At 43.3% G+C, this 22,250-nt stretch overlaps 1 protein-coding gene across 4 annotated transcripts in view; it reads left to right on the top strand.

Moving 5' to 3' along the window:
* Positions 1-22,250, top strand: part of LOC144682648 (CRACD-like protein) — a 199,855-nt gene that overhangs the window by 118,422 nt on the left and 59,183 nt on the right. For all 4 annotated transcript variants that reach the window (XM_078545197.1, XM_078545199.1, XM_078545198.1 and 1 more), the window contains 2 exons: positions 13,383-13,459; positions 21,909-22,071. In XM_078545197.1, the coding sequence (XP_078401323.1) occupies positions 13,396-13,459; positions 21,909-22,071 (227 nt within the window). In that variant the 5' untranslated portion in view covers positions 13,383-13,395. The remainder of the gene's footprint in view (positions 1-13,382; positions 13,460-21,908; positions 22,072-22,250) is intronic.

The raw sequence follows: 22,250 nt of genomic DNA, 5'->3' as shown, positions 1-22,250 counted from the left end.
CACTGAGGGAGACTTGGAGTTGTAACAGTCCAAGTTATACACTTGACATTGATTTCTTGGGTGGGTAACTTTTAAAATGTAAAGCCACTTCCTGGATAAATATCATTAAACTTTAGTGTAGCTAGGTCAATATCCTAGAGTTTCTTATCGAACTGTGTTTGTGAAAACACAATCAGATCAAGGACTACAGGAATTCAAGAAGTTGTTTCCGTGTGTTCTCGCTGTACATTTATTGCTGACCTAATTATAGCCTTAGATAAATACATTGTAATTCAAACCGGATGTATTAGAATGCTTTGAGTGTTATGCTGTGGGAGTTATATTTTTAAGATTTGCTTGTAGCATTCAGCAGTATTTAACAGTAAATACGTTTATAATACCAGTTATATGTGAAAGAGGTCAAGAAATCTAGTCATCTCATATTGTAACAAAATACTAAATGATCATTTTGCACATTGGATGTGTCTAAGATACTATTGTAAATCAAGACTTCAAGAAGATATTTCTGGGGAAAGCCATCAGTTCCAGCAGCAGAGTATGAGTTGCACTTTTGGGGCCTGATTTCTGCCTGATCTCAGATGATGTTGGATCGATTCAAACTCCGTTGACCACAGCATTGAATGTTACTTGCTATCATCTAACCGTTGAGCACTTCGTGGTAGTGGAGCCTTCCATCTGAGGATTGGGAGAGAAGAGAAAAAGATACCAGGTACAGTACAAATTGTACGGGTATGTTTCTGTCCAGCGATGAAATGAAGAGGGTATTGCGGATCAGTGGGTAGTATCCCTGCCTCTGAGCCGGAAGCTCTGAGTTCAAGTCCCACTCCAGGACTTGATAGCCAAGGAAAGTGCATTTCATAGTGTGGCCTAATAGGATGATTGTCAACCTGTAAATCCTTCTGATATGCCTAATGGCAGGTGGTTAGAGCAGGAGATTCTCCCGGCCAGAAGCTGCAGAAGGTAATGGCAAACCACTATAGCACCTAGCCAAGCATAATCACAGACCAACACTTGGAAATCCATAGTCGGCAGTGTCCTCTTAGGGCATGGTATCTGAAGAGAAGGAGCGAGAGAGAGACCAGATGAAATTCGCTGGGCCGAATAGCCTATTTGTCCTTAATGTTTCTTACTGGAGTACTGCTAGTCACTGGATTGTAAAAATGTCATTGGCAACTCAAATCAACCCACCATCTCAGGTGAAGCAAAGTAGTATTAGTCAGAGAACTGATTACTTCCCTATAGGGAAGTTTCCAGAGCTGGACAACTGTATTATGAATGTATTTACTGTTCCCGATTGGGAAGTTATGTAGCAAAAGGAACAAGAAATGAATGCTCTGGAGTCCTCCAAGGATCTATCCTTAGCCCCTTCTATTTCTCATCAACATGCTGCATCTCAGCAAGATCACCCAAGAACATGATATCAGCTTCCACTTTTAGATTGATGACACCCAACTCCGTCACCAACTCACTTGACCCCTCCACCATCTTGATGTTGTCAGGCTGCTTGCCTGACATTCGATCCTAGATTAGCCGCAATTTCCTCCAGTTACAAATTAGGAAGACCAAAGCCATTGTCTTCATCTCCTGCCACAAACTCCTTTCCCTTGCCCCCCTCATTAGCCATAGTCTCAGGCCTAAGCAGACTGTTTACGACCTTGCCGACCTGTCTCAACTTGAATTGAGCTTCCAACCCCCATATCCTCTTCCTCATGAGGACCCCTTACTTCCACCTCCATGGCGTCACCTGATTCTGTCACTGGCTCAGCCCACCTGCTACTGAAACCTTCAACCATACAATGGTCACCTCCAGGTTTGATTTATTCAAATGCCCTTCAGCCCATCCTCCATATTTCATTCTCTATAATCTCGAGCTAATTCAGTGTTCTGCTGCCCATATTCTAACCTATTCCCATTCCATCCATCAGGCCCATGTTTGCTGATGTACATTGGCCTCCGATCTACCCCAGTGCCTCAGATTTAAAATTCCTATTGTCATGTTTAAATGCCTCCTTGGCCTCACCCTCCTTATCTCTGTGTCATCTCTTCCTACCTTAAAACTCTCCAAGAATTCCTTCCTACAAATCCATCCTTTTGGGATTTCCACCAGCCCCCTTCACCCCACCATTGGCATTCATGCCTTCGGTCGTCCATATCCTGAGTTCTGGAGTTCCTGCCTTAAGTCTTTCCAACTGTCCACCCCTCTATCCTCCCTTCATCCTTTCAGACCTTTAAAATTTTGAACATAGGAACCTAGGAGCAGAAGTAGGCCATTTGATCCATTGAGCCTGCTCTGCCATTCAAACAGTTCATGGCTGATCATCTACCTCTTACACCATTCCCCCTGCACCCCCATCCCCGTATCCCATGATGTCATTAGTATCCAGAAGCCTATTGATTTCTGTCTTGAACATGCTCAATGATTGAGCTTCCACAGCCCTCTGGGGTAGAGAATTCCAAAGCTTCAGTACCCTCTGAATTCCTCATCATCTCAGTCCTAAATGGCTACCCCTTATTCTGAGACTGTGCCACCTGGTTCTAGATCTATTAGCCAGGGGAAACATCCTATCCACATCTACCCTGTTATGCCCTGTAAGAATTTTGAGTTTCAATGAGATCACCCTTCACTTCTTTGAAACTCTACAGAATACAGAGAATACAGGCCCAGTTTCCTCAATTTATCCTCAAAAGACAATCCCGCCATCTTAGGGACTTGTCTGGTGAACTTCTGTTGCATTCCTTCTATGGCAAAGACCAAAACTGTACACAGTACTCCAGGTGCAGTCTCACCAAAAGCTCTATACAATTGCAGCAAGACATCTTTACTCCTGGACTCTAATCCCCCTGTGATGAAGGACTTCATTTGCCTTCCTAATTGCTTGCTGCACCTGCATGCTAGCTTCTCGTGACTCATGAACGAGGACACCCAGGCCCCTTTGGACATCAACATTTCCCAATCTCTCACCCTTTAAGAAATACTTTGCCTTTCTGTTTTTTTTTCTACAAAAGTGGATAACTTCACACTTATTCACATCATATTCCTTCTGCCATATTCTTCTTTGACCAAGAAGATTGGCTTTAACTAGCTTGAATTGCAATATAAAAGTTAACTGGGCACAATGAATGGTTCAATCTCTTGCCACACCAGTTGCCATTTTCTTTTGGGCAGCTCGAGAATATCAGCAATCGGACACGCTTGTGACTCTTATGGAACAATGCAGCTGGACTGTTGGAGTAGTTGAATGGATTCTCTCAGCCTCTTGTTGTAGGAAGGATGCTTATAATGACAGCTTATCCTTGTTTCTCCTTGGGCGTCTAGAACTAGGAGACACAGTATACAAATTAGGGGACACCCATTTAAGACTGAGATGAGAAATGTTTTTCTCGCTGAGGGCCATTAGTCTGTGGAATTCTCTTCTCCAGTGGAGGCTGGGTCCTTGAATATATTCAAGACTGAATTAAAAAGAATTTTGATGGATAAGGGAATCAAGGGTTACAGGGTGGCGACAGGAAAGTGGAGTTGAGGCCTCAGTCAGATCAGCCATGATCTTATTGAATGCCAGAGCAGGCTCAAGGGGCCGAATGGCCTACTCCTACTTCTAATTCTTGTGTATCCTAATGTTTTACTGCAAGTCGTATAGGAGTTTTTGTTTTGCTAAGGCAATCTGTTACAAAGACCTGAATGACAAATGAAAAAAGAAGTTTCTGGTCTCTTCTACCATTACTCTGATTTTCCTCAGTGCTCTAAAATAAATGTTGTACTTCCAGATAAAACTCCTGGAAACATCACTGCAGAGCGGCCCTCTGCCTTGTCCTTTCACTGCCTGGAGAGATTTGTCAAATTTGTTCTGCTTTCCCTACTCCCTTATTATAAACCTATACAGGGTGACCTCCTGTATTTTCACTAAAAGCGGGAAAGATGGATCAAAACCTGTAACAGAAGAAACAAATGAGCCTGCATTTTCCGTTTGATTTCACATTTCCAAAATTTGTGACATCTCTGTTTATCTCCCCAGGTCTTGTTTCACATTAGTCAATTGTTTTGATTTGCCAGATGGTTAAAAAGATTTTTTTGTGTATGTGCGCAGAGTTATTAGTTGGCTAATTTTAATCAAGTCCTTGCATAATAATTGTTTAATTGATGCCCTGGTCATTTAGTAATTAACTGCAATTGAGCAAATTACATCAAACTTAGGGATAATGCCTAAATTACTTTCTACATTTATAGTGGAATTGTTAAGTGTGAAACCTATAATAGAATGGTATTTACATGTACAGTTTTAAGCATTTAACTAGCTAAATGAAATACCAATTTGAATGCATTACTCAACAAGCCTTCTGCAATCTGTATATTTTTTTCCTTGGAAGAATTTAGATAACTTCCTTCACAAACAAGTGATGCCTTCTTTCCAGACATTTTCCTGTCCACCCTTCACAGGTGCAATTGTTATGGCCACTTCTATAATGAACTGCCATGTGAGATAACCCACGCTGTGGCTCAGTTTGCAGGGCTCTCACTTTTAACTCAGAAGATTATGGCTTCATAGTCCCACTCCAGAGACTTGAGCACATAGGGTGGAATTTTACAGCCCCATAGTGGTGAGGGTGGGGCCGGGGCCATAAAATACGGCGAGCCATTCAAAAGTTCATTGACTTCGGGACCGTAAAATTCTGCCCATAATCCAGGCTGACAGTTTGTTGTAGTTCTCAGGGAGTGCTGCACTCAGAAATAACATCATTCGGTTGAGATGTTAAATCGAGGCCTCATCTGCCCTCTCGGGTGAATGTAAAATATTTCATAACACAATTTTGAACGGGAGTAGGTGAGCTCTTAAAAAGAACACCAGGAGCAGGAGTAGGCCATTTGGTCCTTCAAGCCTGCTCCGTTATTCAATGCGGACATGTCATCAACCAAAAACCCTTCAGAATGTCAAAATACATTTTTTAACTCATTACTCCACACAACTGAAGGGTGAAAGAGCAATGTTCTTAGCACATTGAATGTCCATCCCAACATCTGAAAATAAAGCCAAAATAACAGTCGTGAAAACAATTTGGCATACTGCTGACAAAAAGAGACATGCCTAAGCTTTTCATCTTTCACTCATCAGAACACTTGCAAGAATACCAAAATAAGGGGGAAAAAACATCAATTTATGCTGTACGTGAAGAGAGTGCTGATTGGTTGGCAAGTGGCGTTGCCATGGAGATTGCACCAGTGGTGGTGACTGACAGTTAACTGCCAAGCATTGTTTGAAATTTAAACCAGCCAGCTTGACCCTGAGGAATGAGTCAGCAAATGGCTGTCATTCACTTTGTTTAGCTAAAACAGGTGCAATGTATGTACATGTTCTTTCTGTCTGCAAAGAATAGGGCCCTGTGTATTAATATGTGTAGCTTCCAGTACACGTAGATGCGCCACATTGCGAGCCCAAGTGACAATCTTAAATTAGTTGTCAGTGTAATTCTTAGCATGCTGAGGATTATTTAGCAAATATTGTCCACTACAGTATAAATTGTTGTTTTTCCCTCTTTTATATTGGTATTCTTGTGAGTGTCCTGATGAGTGCAAGATGAAAAGCTTAGACATGTCTCTCTTTTCAACAATACTCAAATTTAGCATACTCGATATAATGTGCGATACGTTCTTCAGTCTGCAGGATAAACTGCTGCTGCTTATTTGAAAATGCTATTCTGCAGAACGTAATCATTCATACGGCATTCATTCAGTTATGTGCTAAACGGAATTTAAAATTCCATCAAATAAATTCTCCAAAATCTTCTCGAAGCTGATGGTTTTTCTTGTAATCTGTAGTCAACTGGAGTAGCATTTCCACATTCCTTTGCTGTGCATCATGCCATAGCCTTGACACACAGATGATCAATCTTAAGAGCTGTCACATCAACATCGGTGACAAAGTTCACAGCATTCTAGATATCTGGTCTTTGTCTGATCTACTTTAATTCCACCTTGCCGCAGCATCCTCATATCCGTTGACTCCCTTAATATTGAAAAATCAATCTTATCTTGAACATATTTAACAGCTCGACATCCACAGCTCTCTCTGGTAGAGAATTCCAAAGATTCACAACCCTCTGAGTGAAGAAATTTCTCCTCATCTCAGTTCAAAATGGCTGACCCCTTGTTGGAATCTCTAATCAGGGGAAACAGCCTCCCAGCATCTATCCTGTCAAGCTGCTTAAGAATTTTATATATTTAAATGAGATTATTTTTCATCTGTCTAAACTCAAGGGAATATACTCCTAGTCTACTCAGTATCTCCTCATAAAACAAACCCCCCTCCTGCTGGGACCCTGGCCAATATTTATCTCTTGTCCAAAATCAATAACACAGATTGTCTGGTCATTATCTCACCCCCCCTGTGACTACACTACAATAGTGCTCTGCTGGCAATAAAGTGCTTTGATTTGGCCTGAGGTCATAAAGGTGTTCTAGAAATCCAAGTGATTTTTCTTTCTTTATGCTGGCTAGGATCTTGAGGGGAGAGGAGAGCTGTGAAAACTTGCTCTCTGATGGATGGGGAAATTTTTCCCTTTCATCACCTGGGTGCTGTTCTGATGGTGCAGACCAGCCACTTTTTGTAGAGCAAGCCATATTTTTATCCTGTTAGTGGGGAAATTTGAAAGAATAATATAAATATCATTGTTATATTTGGCAATTTTTATATATATTATGATGTGTACACACACACACACACACACACACACATCAATCGTTTAAAGAGAAAAACCATGAACACCTGGTCAAACATAACCAGGAAATGCTGAAAATATACATCCAATCAATCAGCACCCAAAAGAGAAAAGACAAATGAAGGTTTTGGTTGTGATTCTTGTGAGCTCAGCACATTAGTATATCTATCTTTTTCACATGTTGATGGACTTGCACTTCTAACAGTTCCATTTCCTTTCCGTTTATGGTTATACTGTGGATTTTATTTTTGATGCCAAACTGAAGTCTTCAGTTGAGGCCTTGATCGCTTCCGTCAATTCCAATGTGCAGTTCACATTGAGAAATGTTAGGAACATAATTTCCACACATAATGACATTTTCTTCTCCTACCCATTATCTATGATACACAACATGTATATTTTTTTTTAAAAATCAAAAAAAAATTGCCTTTATCTCCACACTGCAGCTGTTGATCCCAAGCACCTTCCTTAGCTTGGGGATGAGGCAGGAGGAGGAAGTATGACACTTGAAGGCGCCATTAAAACCACTCAATGCTTGTACAGGGATATGGTATTACAAAATAAATGTCTGCAAATTAACTTGGAAGTTTGCAGTCATTTCTAACAGATTGAAAGAAAAATAGCTTTTTAAATCTGTATAAAACTACACAGCGAGCGTAATGGCAGCTGTTTGAGCCACAGAGCTAAGGCGGCTGTGGTAGTGGTTGTTTATCTGCTTCAATGGTTAGTCATGGTACCTAACAGGACAAATTAAAGGGCTGGATTTTATGAGGCACCATGTTCATGTCCCCTCCCCCCCGCCCCCCGCCAACTCAAAAGTAGGTGCCCACCCACGATAAAGCTGGCTGCCCTGCAGCCATTTTACACTCCGGCGGGCCGTTAATTGGCTCAGAACAAGACTTTCGGCCGCATCTGTTGAGGAAGTCCCGCCTTAGAGAGCTGCGGGCCAATTGGACTGGCCAACAGCTGTGAAACCCCAACAGCGCCAGGTTCGAGTGGTGGCCACTGCTGTGACTACAGGTAGGACCTGAAGAAGAGGAGGGTATGGAAGCTGGACTGAAGGTAAGTACCGGGTGTTAGCGGGGTCTGGCTGACAGACCCCAGGGAGGGGTTGAGGGAGGGTTAAACAGTCAGTGGAGTGGGGGGGCGGGTGGTTTCATCTTGTTGGGGGGTTGCTTCCAATTGGCACAGGGGAACCCCCACAAAGAAGGAACACTCGACCCCCCCACCCCGACCAAACTTCCTGCCTGACACCAGCTCATCCAGTAAAAGCTGCCAGGCTACCCGCTTAGCCTGGGGGTCTCTCTGCCGCAGGTAAAAACAGTGGCAGAGCAGGGGTGAGGCACTTAACTGGCCATTAATTCTGCTGGAAAACTGAAATAAAAAGAGAAAGTGCTAGAATTAAAAAGCAGGTCAGCCATCGGCTGTAACTGGAAAAGACAGGATGACTGATGGAGGTTTGAGAGTAAATAGAAATTGTAAAGACAAGCTCAATCCAATATGTCACTAATTTGAATTAAATTTACCAAATTGGCAATAGTTAAGAGGTCAAACGTGGAAAGCATACTATTTTATTATAGACCTAGAGGATTCCTGCTGATCTGTTCAGAGACTTTAAGCAAATGAAATATAATCCAGATGGCCTGTGTTCTAATTAGATGAGTAACCTTTTAAATTACTGAAGCAAACGAGCATCACAGCACAAAACTGTAGCCACAAAATATCCATGTCTGCAAAAGCCACACTCTCTGCAGGCCTGGTTGCTGACAGCTGATTTGCAAAATTTTGTCAAAGATATTTGAACTTTGGAATGTGTTAAATTCACGGCTGAGTGAGTTGCAGTACCAGAGGGCAAGTTTCGGCTTTACCTTACGCTCCTGTGAGACTCAAAATTTAAACCCAGATCTCCGAGGTTAAAGGTTCTGATTCTTGTCGACGAGGTAAGTCATCAAGAAACAGCTGAACGCACAGTAATTTGTTGTTCTGTTTGGACTTCATGCATGTAGCAGCATGATGTGTTTCCACCACATAGCAACAGTGTGATGCAAATACAATTTATGTTGGTCTTTAATGAACTTGTAAGGCATAAAACCTATGCCAGTAACTTGTTTCACTGCTATTTTCTTCAATTTACACTGACTCACCGGTAATTAACAACTTGCTTTGGTTCACCTGTCACCTCTGACTTAGCAATCTTAGGACACCAGGGCCTAGATTTGGTTCCTGGGTCAGGTATGCAGAGGCAGTAGAATTCCCAGCTCTGCGTACCCGACCTTTAAAAATGGCCACCCGCAGTTCTGATTTTTGTTCTGGGGGTGGGGTGGGGGGGAGGGGGAGGGGGAGGGGCTGGATTGGAATTCGGGCCGGGCCCGCTACCACCAGAACGAGTGCAGAGGCCGCTGGGTGTGGAGGTGGGCTGGGCAGAAGGCCTGCCTCTGTGCCCTGGCACTTTGTTGAAATAAATAAAATGAAAAACATCTCCTCAGCCCTCGACTCTCACCCCACAGACACTTTTTTTTTCCATGCCCCGTTCATGCCAACCTATGCTGCCACATGCCCCCCACCCCATGTCCACTCATGCCCCCTAGCCAACCCATGCTCCTCTACCCTGCCCCCATGCCCTCCTCATGCTAATTATTCCCCCCACAACCCCATGGCCTTTTAAAGCCCCTGTGCCAACCCATGCCCCTACCCACCACCCTTTGCCCTTACCCCTTCCATGCCAACTCACCTAGTATCCTTTTGCAGCTTGACAGTTCCTTGACAACTTGACAGTTCCAATGAGTTTGTGCATAAAAAGTGCATAATCATGTTCGCTTTTAACAATCCCAAAAGGTGTCTTACCTCTCCCAAAGGTGTCCTGGCTCCAAATCTAAAGAGGTACCTTACAAAGATGTACCCTGGCTATCCAAACAAATCCACCAAATTCAGACCTCCTCTTATCTGGTGTAATCTGCATTCTCCGGCTTTCGCACTCCTGGCCTTCCAAAACCCCACTTCGGTGGAGGCAGCTGGTGATTTGAACGGCCAACCTCCTTTGTAAACCACGCATCTGTGAACTCCAGCCCGACTCCACTCCTGTCCCCCCACAAAAATGGGACATGCCATGTTCGGGGGCGGGACTTAGAATTTTTGGCCTTTTCTGGAATTTTGGCCATGACAGGGAGCCTCTCCGTCATGGTGAAAATCTCGTCTCAGGTATTCCATTTGGTGCATTGACCAGGTTAGTTCTTCAATATAAAAGCAAAAACCTGCGGATGCTGGAAATCCGAAACAAAAACAAAAATACCTGGAAAAACTCAGCAGGTCTGACAGCATCTGCGGAGAGGAGCACAGTTAACGTTTCGAGTCCGAATGACTCTTCTGTTCTGGTGAAGAGTCCTACAAACTCGAAACGTTAACTGTATTCCTCTCCGCAGATGCTGTCAGGCCTGCTGAGTTTTTCCAGGTATTTTTGTTTTTGTTTCGTAGCTCTTCAATATCCTTTGCGCCCTTTTGGATGTGTTAAATGAAAAATTGAAATGCAGGAAGTGCATGAGATTGGATGAGTGTCAGTTGCTTGGACATTTGAACATTTGCATATCTTTTTCGCTAGGCTTCAGTGAGTATCGTTACCACCATGTGAGTTTGCCAAAGCACAATATTTAATTTGCATGAACGATCATAAGAGCTGATATGTAAGCGTTTAGATTTTTTAACGTATATTTATACGTTCATACAGGAAGCAAATTCAAACACCTAGGGAAGAATTTTCCTGTCGGCGAGCGGGGGCGGGGCCCGCTCACCGACGCATAAAATGACGCGGGGTGATGTCAAGCGGGTGTCCCGATGTCACCGCGCGTCATTTAGATTTTCAGTTTGGCGGGTGCACAGCCGAGTCGGCTGCGTGTCCGCCGAACTGTCAAAGGCCTAACAAGGCCATTTAAAACCTAATTAATACAATTTAATGAGCTGCCCGTCCAACCTTAAGGTTGACGGGCAGGCGAAGAGCCCAGGCGGCCTTCACATTTTACATGAAGCCTCATCCACGGGCGGGATGAGGTTTCATGAACTGTTTTAAAATCTAATAAAAATTTATACATTTATTCTTTGACGTGGCCCAGATCACGTGATAGTGTCACATGAGGGGACGTGTTTTAAAAGTGTTAAAAACCTTTTATTTCAAACTTTTTAGCACTGAAACAAATCTCCCTGAGGTACATCCGTGCCTCGGGGAGATCTCTGCGCTCTTTCACGCGCAGGGAACCCCTCAGGGAATCCCCCGCCCGCCCGCACAGGGAGTGCTCAGTGCTTCCAGGCTAGTGTCACGCTGGGCGGGCCTTAATTGGCCACCCACCTGAAATGGCGGCACGTCCCCGATCGGGGGCGCCAATCGGGTTTGCACCCACCCACCCCCGCACAACCCCCCTGACCGGTGGGCGGGGAGGGGGAATTTCTGGCCACATAGAGTTACTTGGAATTCAAAAAATAGAACTTTCCTTCAGCTAATCTAATTCAACTGTAAATGATTAAACATGTCGATATAGTGCAACTTTCTCAAAGATATGTTTAAACATCAATTTAAATGCTGCAATTCAGCTTCTTCACGATGGAGACATTTGTGCAGTGCAAACTAGAAGTATTTATTTCAGAAACATCAGTGATGGGTTGGGTTTAATTCTGAGCCGATCATTTGCAAGGTCAGATTGAGCCCAGTCTAGATGAGGAAATGGTCACAAGTGGAAAAACTTGGTCAATAAGGACTGCAGAGAGTGTCGAGCTTTATTTTAAACACTGTTCTTTCATTTTCTGTATTGACAGTGCCAGCAAGAAATTTGTAATTTTATGCAAATATTGCCACCTTCAAAGTGAAGGATATTGGGCTCAATGGGGGTAATTTTCAACTTTGCCACCTGAGCATTAACCTATTAGTAACATACCATCTCATTTCCATAACAGGCGGACCATCCACTCTGCCTGGTAACTGCCAGCTGGCAAAGTGTCAGAAATAAAAACAAAGTGCTGGGAAAACTCAGCAGGCCTGGCAGCATCGGTGGAGAGGAAAGCAGGGTTAACATTTCGGGTCCAATATGATTCTTCTCTGGAACAGTTGTCAGCCCGGAATCAATTGGTAGCACTCTCGCCTCTGAATCAGAATGTAATACGCTTAAGCCCCCATCCAAGCACACAATGTCGACTGACACTCCAGTGCAACATTGGGGGACTGCTGTACTGTTGGAGGAGGCCCCGTCTGCCCCCTCAATTGGACATTAAAGATCCCAGAACGGTGTTTGAAGGACAAGGGAGTGCTCCCTGGTATCCTAGCCAATATTTCTCCCACAACCAATCTCACTAAAGGAGATTATCTTGTCATTATCACATTGTGTACAAGTTCCCACAAACAACAAGCTGGCTGCTACATTAAAAACAAAATACAACGGATGCTTGAAATAAAAACAGAAAATGCTGGAAAAGCTCCGCAGGTCTGGCAGTATCTGTGGAGTAAGAAACAGAGTTAACGTTCGGAGTCTGTATGACTCTCCAGAACCGAAGAGAGGTAGAAATGTGATGGATTTTATACTGTGGAAGAGAGGGAGTGGAGCAGCTGGAGTAAAATACAAGGGCAGGGATAGGTGGGAGCTCAGGAGGGATTTGTCATGGACAAAAGACAGGGAGTGGTAATGATACTCTTTTCGAGTTATCAACAGTCACAGATTGCAACTCTTTTGAGTACAATCACAGTTCTTGGTTTCCGGGAGTGGGACATGAACCCACAACCCTCTGATTCAAAGGCGAGGGTGCAATGGACTGAGCCACAGCGTAATGATGGTGTTAAAGACTGAGGCATGTGCTAATAGTGGCATAAAAGTCAGATAACAGAATGTGTTAATAGCAGAAAAAGGGCTGCTGCATTTCCTACATTACAACAGTAACTTTCAATGTTCCCTTTAAAATGTAGTTGCTGTCTGCAGCTCTGCTTTTTAGTCTGTGTTCCTTTTAATTTTAGTTTTTGTGCAGCTTTAATTAATCCCAGAACCTTTCAGGCTGCTGCATGACTGTGCACCTGTGCAGCTTGGTGGGAATATCGATGACTACATTTCAAAAGTAGTCAATTGGCTATGAAACACAAGAAGCGATATAAATGCAAATTTCAATCTTCGTTAATACATTTACATTCACATTATGGTGTAATATACTTGGTGAATATTGAAACAATGGTGCATTGTTGTAAGGAGTGAACTGTACAGCATGGCTGAGTTTATGGTTCACCAAGAGAACTTATTCCAAGGAGTGGTAGTGTACTAGGGTGAGGCCATTGTATCCTGAAGAGCATTTATTGGTTGGGTTCTGTTTGAACATTGTGATGAGAGTGTTGCTCTGGTCATTGTGCGAAGCAGTTTGTATCTCATCAGTATTTCTAGTGAAACTGTAAACGTGTTCTTTTTGATCAAATAGCTAAACATGAAGAATGGTGATTTGGATGAGGTACCAGAGTGCCTCCAGTCTCCATAGAAGCATATCCAGCATGATTCATCACCTTCAGAAACTGTGGGAAAGGTGGGAAACCACCTTTTAAAGAGCAGAATGTGCCAAGAATATACGAGAGTAATTGCTATATTTTAATGATTCATATGATCCTAAAATAATATGATTCAGAAATATTAACAATCCTCCACATGTTTCTATTTCAGTGAGAACATCATCATGGCTACAGGTTTAACCGACAGCAAGATACATGAAACTGAAAGCCCTAGTGACGATGGCTCAGGTAAATAGATCAATACCAATCTACAGTGGATGCTTATGAATATTTAGGTGTATTTTTTATAATCAAAAGAGATTTGAAGTGATGAGGGGTTATTTTCAGTGAGAACTGAAAATTTAAAAAAATATTGGCCCAGATTTTATTGTCTTCAGTGAATGAATGGCACTCGCCATTGGGTATGCATACGCTTGCCCCCGAATTTCTGTGGGCTTTCAGAACTGTGATTTGTGATTGCCAGACATGTCCATACAACAGATCTAGAATCTGTGTGAACAAGGCAAGCAACAGCATGACCCGAATTTTCCCTCCCTGATCAGGAGCGCTGAGTCGGGACGTTTCCCAGCTCCGCAAAACCGACCTGGGAGAAAGGTGCCCTGGAAGTTGGGATTGTCATTCTGGGCTGTAAGGTTCTCTGGAGTGGGTCCAGGTGACCTCGGAACGAGTGCGGAAGCTGCTGGGTGTTGGCTGGACAGAAAGCCTACCCCAGTACACTGGCACTTTGTCAAAGATTCTTTTTTGAAAAGCATTAAATAAAAAAAAAACAGCTCTCATCCCTCACACTCCCTCATCCCTACCCCATACGCTCCCCATGCCATATCCATGCCAACCCATGCTACTCCACCCACCCTCATAGACCCTCCTACCTTCCATGCCAACCTATGGCACTCGACCCACCTCTCACGGCCCTGCATACCTTCAATGTCAACCCATGCCACTCTACCCGTCCTCCATGGCCCCTCATACCCTCCATGCCAACCTATGATGGTGTTAAAGATTGAGGCAGGGGCTAATTGTGGCATAAAAGTCAGATAGCAGAATGTGTTAACAGTAGAACAAGGGCTACTGCATTTCCTACATTACAACAGTAACTTTCAATGTTTCCTTTAAAATTCATCCACATCCCCATGGTCCTTTACAGCTCCTATGCCAACTTAATGCCAAAACACCACCATTTGCCCTTACACCCTCCATGCCAACTTACCCAGTATCCACTATGGGTGGATCTGAGGAGCCATGCTGAAATAAAATAAAATTCTAAATATCTATTGGAAAAATGAAATGTTCTGTGTTCAGGGGCAGGACTTCTAGATTTTGGCCTCCTCTGCCATTTTTGCAATGACGGAGAGGGTCTCCATCGCGGTGAAAATCTAGTCCCATGTCTCCTTACCCATTCAGTTTGAAGAACCCTTACTGCAACACCAGAGTGTAAACCAGGAAGTGTCAATTAGAATATTTAATTCAGTGTGAAATCATGTACATAGAATGAAATAGAGAGAGAGGGAAAAAGGGATTAAGGAAGAGGGACACTTGAAACAGAAAGAAAAGGGAAAAATATATTTTTTTACATCTCCAATGATAGAATCTGAAGAAATGAGACCCTACACTTGTAAAAGTAAAGTTTCAGTGCCAGAGAGATTGTTTGGCAGTAATCAATTTTTAACCATTTAGTAAGCCTTAATTTTTACTTGAATTACCCAAACTTTTGCTGGTGTTAGTTGGTATCTAGTGGATTAGTACCATAACATCATGTCCTTCATATGTTTGAATGCAGAATCTTTCAGCGAGGTATGAGTGTAGTGAAGCTTGTGTAGGAGCAGGGCAAACCAGACAACAGATTTCTGTATTTAACCGCATGTGCGGAGGCTGGAAATTGCTTTCTGCTTCGCTCTTTATAACCAGTGAGTGCTCAAAGCCTTGTCGCCCTTCTTATTGCAAAATCTTAGCCATTAAGTCAGCAATTATTAGCCTGGCTACAATAAATAGGTGAATTACTCTGTTAAAATAATGGATAGAATAATACTGTACAAATGGTTGTGCACATTAATAATATTGTATGTTCATTCTAGTTCTGCATACTGCCCTAAGATTATAGATACTAATATTTATAGAGTCAAAATTGAAGATTGGGAAAAGGCAATTAAACTCTGCTAAAGCGAAATGCCAGAGAGATAGGAATTTTTCGGTTATATGGGATGATATTGTAAATGTTGTAAAAAGAACATATCCAGCAAAATATTAATGTAAACATTCACTACCTCCCTCGGTGTATGTGCTATCTATAGGATGCACTGCAGCAAGTAAACGAAAGGTGGAAGTGTCCCAGAATTGCACTAAGTGAGGTAGCGGGCATGAAATTAGACGTCTTTCCCACCAGCCGCAAGGGTGGGTTTTTGTGCTGTGTCATCTGCTTCCCGCCTCATTAATTATGCAGCCACCGGAAACATGCTGTCTCGCTGGTGGGCGGCCTCTGAATTGCCCGCCATGCCATTACCCCACCTTTTCCTCACTCCGGGTGCCATATCTAAACTACACAGCTCTCGATGCTTGCAGCCCAGGGCTGCTCCAGTGAAGACATGACCTTTGAAAGCCAAGAAGAGATCAGTGATCCGCCTTTTGGAGGCTCGCCGCAATGTCCTCCACCCCTGCTCTGGCCGCAGGAGATCCAGCAATCTCACCACTCTGGCTTGGGAGGCGGTAGCCATGCGGTCAGTGCCAACGCTGCACAGCAGTGGTTGGCCATCCAGTGCAGAAAGAGAATGAATGATCTCATCCACGCGCCAGGGTAAAGCAACCACCTCATCACTCTACACTCACACACTCAGTAAAATGATGGAAGGGGTCATCAACAGTGCCATTGAGCAGCACTTGCTTAGCAACAACCTGCTCACTGACGCCCAGTTTGGGTTCCCCCAGGGCCGCTCAGCTCCTGACCTCATTACAGCCTTGATTCAAACATGGACAAAGGAGCTGAACTCCAGAGATGAGGTGAGAATGACTGCCCTTGACGTAAAGGCAGCATTTGACCGAGTGTGGCATCAAGGAGCCCTAGCAAAACTGGAGCCAGTGGGAATCGGAGGGAAAACTCTCTGCTGGTTGGACTCATACCTAGCACAAAGGAAGATGGTTGTGGTTGTTGTAAATCAATCATCTCAGTCTCATGACATCACTGCAGGAGTTCCTCAGGGTAGTGACCTAGGCCCAACTATCTTCAACTGTCTCATCAATGACCCGCTTTTCATCATAAGGTCAGGAATGGAGATGTTTGCTGATAGTTACACAATGTTCAGCATCGTTTGCGACTGCTCAGATACCGAAGCAGTCCATGTCCAAATGCAGCAAGGCCTGGACAATATCCAAGCTTGGGCTGACAAGTGGCAAGTAACATTCATGTACACAAGTGCCAGGCAATGACCATCTCCAACAAGAGAGAGTCTAATCATTGGTCCTTGACATTCAATGGCATTACCATCACTGAATCACTCACTATCAACATCCTGGGGGTTACCATTGACCAGAAACTGAACTGGACTAGCCATATAAATACTGTGGTTGCAACAGGAGGTCAGACGCTAGGAATCCTGTGGCAAGTAACTCACCTCCTGACTCCCCAAGGCCTGTCCACTATCTACCAGGCACAAGTCAGGAGTGTGATGGAATACTCTCCACTTGCCTGGATGAGTGCAGCTCCCACAATGCTCAAGAAGCTTGATACCATCCAGGACAAAGCAGCCCGCTTGATTGACACCCCATCCACAAACAGTCACTCCCTCTACCACCAACTGTGGTAGCAGATGCACTGCAGGAACTCACCAAGCTTCCTTAGACAGCACTTTCCAAACCCATGACCACTACCTTCAGAAGGACAAGGGCAGCAGGCACATGGGAACACCACCACCTGCAAGTTCCCCTCCAAGCCACTCACCATCTTGACTTGGAAATATATCGCCGTTCCTTCACTGTCGCTGGGTCAAAATCCTGGAACTCCCTCCCTAACAGCATGGTGGATGTACCTATGCCACATGGACTGCAGCAGTTCAAGAAAGCAGGTATCCACCATCAACTCAAGGGCAATTGGGGATGGGCAATAAATGTTGGCCTAGCCAGTGATGCCCTCATTGCGTAAAATGAATTTTAAAAAACACTCCAGGCCATTACACATTCACTGGCACCTCACCACTACCAGTTCAAGGGACAGCACCACTTATTCTCCACACACACACACTCACATCTCCATCTGTCTTCATCTCCTCTGGAGACTGCCTCTTCAGCCCTCACTATCTTGAGTGCCCCCCCCACCCCGCATTGACAGGTGGAGTGGACAATTGCAAACTGATTTTATAACGATATGATTTTGCGATGATCTGATATTTCCCACTCCTGCCGGCCATGATGCCCGCCGCAAACGAGAGTGGAAAATTCCAGCTAAAGATTCTGCAGTGACATCCCCCAAACCCATGACCTCCACCCGACACCTAGAAGGACAAGGGCAGCAGCTGTCTGGGAACACCAACCTGCAACTCCAAGTTCCCGTCCTAATCGCACACCATCTTGAGCCACCACCATACCTGTAAGGGCAACTAGGGTGGGTAATAAATGCAATTTCCATAAAGCTAGGAGGCACCATTTAAAGAATGAAGCCACAACAGGAAAAGGACCATTAATGTAGCATAAGATGTCTCATTAATTTTTTGTGTGTGTTTTGGGTGTAGCTCATTGTTCTCAGCCATGTGCTAACAAGCCTGCAGTCCTGAGATGGTAAAGCATCTAGGCTACCTTTACATCCCAGCACTTAATGAGAATATAATTACAGATTCATTATCCAGATTAGATAGACATTTCAAATCACCTCAATGCTTTATGCTGTTTGATTCTTGCACATTTTCCCAGATGCAATTCATGTGTGTGCAGCAACACAATTGCAATAGAAGTGCATTAAATTATAAAACTGATATTTATTTGCGTATATTAATTTCTATCTCACGCCTCATTTTTATATTAAAAAAAATGTTTTTGAAAACCATCGGCCCCTCAATGCCTGAAGAGGCCCACCTAATGCACAGTTAGGCTTGTGGAATGCTGGCCTTTATCTCAAAGGGATTAGCGTTCCAAAGTGAGAGGTGATGCTTCATTCGTACGAATGCTTGGTCAGACCCAACCTGGAGTACTATCTTCGGCTTTAGGCACTAAACCTCTTAAAGACATATTGGCTTTGGAAGAGGCGCAGTGCAAATTCACAAGAATGAGGGGTGAACCAATTGACATATTTAAAATTGTTAAGGGATTCGATGGGTAGAAACATTTAAATGGTTTCCTCTGTTGAGGGAATCCAGAACAAGAGGCCACAGGGGCTGCCAAATACCAAGATGGACTGGTTAAAAGGCTTGCTTCGGTGCTCTGGGACTTCGTCCCTGTTATAATAAAAACAGTAAGGCCCTGTAGCCCTCACACCCCCTCACCCATATAGCCCACCCATTGCCCCATAGTCCCTCATGCCTTCCATGCCAACCTCTTGCCAACTCATGACAGCCCAACTACCAGCCTTTGTCCTTACACCTTCCATGCCAACTCACACAGACCTCAGGAGCCATGGTGAGATGAAATAAAATAAAGTTCTAGGTATCTATTACAGACTTCACCATATTAAATATAACACTTTCATGGATAAAAGCCCATAAAATACATTTTAATCCCTTCAAGTACTTAATACCTTATAAAAACATACAAGTACTTTTTTTCAACTGAGTCACAGCAGGCTGCTTTTTTTCTTTCAAAATTTGAAAGGCAGGGGATTTTAGTGACTTGACAGATTGACAGTTCCACAGAGCCTATCCACCTTTTACACATTAACATCTACTGTTAACAATCCCAAAGGTGTACCTGTAGCTGTACAATAGGGTACTTGGACCTCTACAAAAGGGAACGTGAGCTCTCTGAAAGGGTACCTGACCTCTCCAAAGAACCCCAGTAGGTTTAAACCTTTTCCCGAAATGTCTGAAGCCCAGCAGTCATGTTTCAGAAACATGAGTGAAGATAATTGCTTCTGATTCAAGGCGTCTGCGCTTTTAAATGTGCTGCTGCCTCTGTGACCGTGAATGTGGGAAATACCTCCTGCCCGTGTTCCCCCACCCATGAAAATGATGGGTGCCAAGTGCGGGAGTGGGACTTGTGGAATCAGGCCCAGGCACCATTTTGGCCCAGGCGCAGAGCCCTTCTGACTCAGCAAAAATTCGGGTCAAAATGTAGTGGCAGTCTGGAATTTGTTCCCCAAAGGCTGTGGGTACTGGTCAATTAAATTTTTTAATTCTGAGACTGATGCATTTTTTGTTAGGTAAGAATATTAAGGAATTTGGAGGTGGGCAAATTGACTTGAGGTACAGGTTAGCTGTGATCTAATTTAATAATCGAACAGGCTGTGATATCCTGTGGTGTTACTGATATTGAGCAGTGCTGGGTGCTCAGGAGCGACTCCGTTAATTGCAATGAAACTGTAACTTCGAATTGGCCTAACTTCTGTTTCTTAAGTGACCAGTTTCATTCATCCGTCTCAAATATTTTGAATGACTTGCCAGGCGGAGCAATGTGCATCTACAATAGCAACAATCAGACAGGCAATGTTAAAACCTCCAGAAGTAGATAAAAGTTTGTCCCTTTCCCTGAGGTGAAAATACTAGTCTGATTGTAACGCAGATTTCCTCTGTTGTGTAGAAAGCTATCAATAACCAATCATAGCCCTGTGTATACTGCTACAAGTAATAAATAATTCAAATCAACAACCTAATGCAAACAAAGTACATTTGTCAAAGATCCATTTTACATCCTCCTAATTATTGCCTTGACAAGTCTCATTTGGTTCAAAGGCACACCATGTCTGAATGTATTTCAATCTCCAAAAACACAGGCAACCTTATCTGTTTAAGTGGATCGTTCTCAATCTGAAATCTCTCTACTGATCTTTTACAGTTATGGAACTGTAAGATCAAGCACTCCTTTCCCAAAAGTTCTTGAGGTTGCTGTTGCACTGCAAGTACCTGCTGAGAGTGCAGTGAAACCAACAGACTCAAGTTATACTGCTGGTTTAGTACCACGCTTCGGCCTGGACAAACTAGAGCTCCCCATTCACTCCTGAATGTTTCCATTTTAATCGTATTGGGGAGATGGGACAGTTGTCACTTGCTACATAGGTAATGCACAGGATTGAAAAGACCATTGCAGTTCACCTGGCTAGTCCCAAAGTTTTAAATTGCATACTATACCCTATCCCTTTTGCCCTTGAATTTCCTTGTTAAAGTTCAAAAGGTGGAAAGTAAAATTTCAAAAGTTCCTGGGAACTTAACTTTACACCAGTTATTGTTTAGAGATAGCAAAACATTGTAAGCCCACATCTTTGAGTTGGCACTAGATATAGACTGCCTGGCTCAGTGTGCTGGACAGGGATTCACAACTTAGAATTGAAAAGACAAGTAGCATGACCAGTTAAATACTTAGTTTTAAATATATAAAGCAAATATGCAGAGCCGTTTGAGAAACAGGCAAGTAAAAGGTGGTAAAAGCAAAATACTGCGAATGCTAGGAATCTGAAATAAAAACATAAAATGCTGGAAAAACTCAGCAGGTCAGGCAGCATCTTCAGAGGGAGAAACAGAGTAGAAACGTTAACTCTCTTTTTCTCTCTCCACAGATGCTGCCAGACCTGCTGAGTTTTTCCAGCATTTTATGTTTTTATTTAAGTAAAAGGTGGTTCTAGGGCAGTGGGTATGGCTATTGTTTTGCCTGCAGTGTAATCCTAATTCATTGAGACTACCCTTCTGAGAAGGCTCTTCTTCACTGGTACAGTGACAAGCAAAAATGCACCAACAGCTCTAGTCAGATACTAGTGGCCCATTTACTATCAGAGTGACACAAACACAGTATTAAAAGTCGGTTATAACAGGATATTTAGTATAGGGAGTGGCTGTTGGTCATATTTATTCATCAGATGAACTCTGAGGAAATTTACAAAGGAAAAAAAGTGAAAATAGCAATACAGCAACTTTATAATATACAAGTCTGTTTCTGCCCCATTTTTAAGTTATGCTGCTCTCCATTAATGCCACTTTTGAGTTCATACCAGTGAGCAACCTAAGGTAGTTTGCTTGATCATTTCAAGGTTTTAGTCTTTAACACTGGGAAATTGCAATTTAAAATGCTGTATATCTCAGTTCCTTCACTGTCGCTGGATCAAAATCCTGGAGCTCCCTCCCTAACAGCACTGTGGGTGTACCTACACCACATGGACTGCAGTGTTTCAAGAAGGCAACTGGCTACTGCCTTCTCAAGGGCAATTAGGGATGGGCAATAAGTGGTGGCCTAGCCAGCGATGCCCACATCCTGTAAATGAATTTAAAAATAATTTTTTTTGGACATAGCATGTATTTAGCCATGGAGTCATTATGGCACAGGAGGAGTCCATTCGGCCCACCTGGTGGCAGATTTTCAAGTCCATACCCACCCACTACATCACATGTTCTACGTTTAATACCTTAACAAGAATCCGGTTCCTGTGTCTAATGAAAGATACACACCCAAGATGCTAGCTTATCTTTCTAATACTGACTGACCAGCTGTGCTTTTCTGGCATTTTCTGGCCTCTTTGTAGATTCTTCTTTTGTGACATTGCTTTGGAACTTTATAGGGAAGAAGAAGTCAAAATTCAAATCCTTCAAGAAGCTATTTGTTAAAAAGAAAAAAAAAGAGTTCGTAGTCAACGCGACGAAGACCTCCCTGAAGCAGAGCCAGTCGACGAGCGATGTCACGAGTCCAGCCTCTTGCACTCCAGACCTTGGGAATGATCAGGGGTAGGAGGTTTTAACATTAATGCTTGTGAATTTTAGCAGACCTTAATTACCAGTGCTTGTGAGTTTTACCCAACAGTAAATCATTTTCACACCTCATGCCATTGATTTCATTATGTGTTGCCAATGTTTTAATAATTTATTTAAACGTAAGGGAAAAGACAGCATAAAACATCTACTAT

The sequence above is a fragment of the Cetorhinus maximus genome, chromosome 7 (genome assembly GCF_964194155.1).
Source record: "Cetorhinus maximus chromosome 7, sCetMax3.hap1.1, whole genome shotgun sequence".
NCBI classification, from domain to species: Eukaryota; Metazoa; Chordata; class Chondrichthyes; order Lamniformes; family Cetorhinidae; genus Cetorhinus; species Cetorhinus maximus.
Note: the sequence above shows the minus strand (reverse complement) of the source record. Positions and strands in the feature narration are given on the sequence as shown.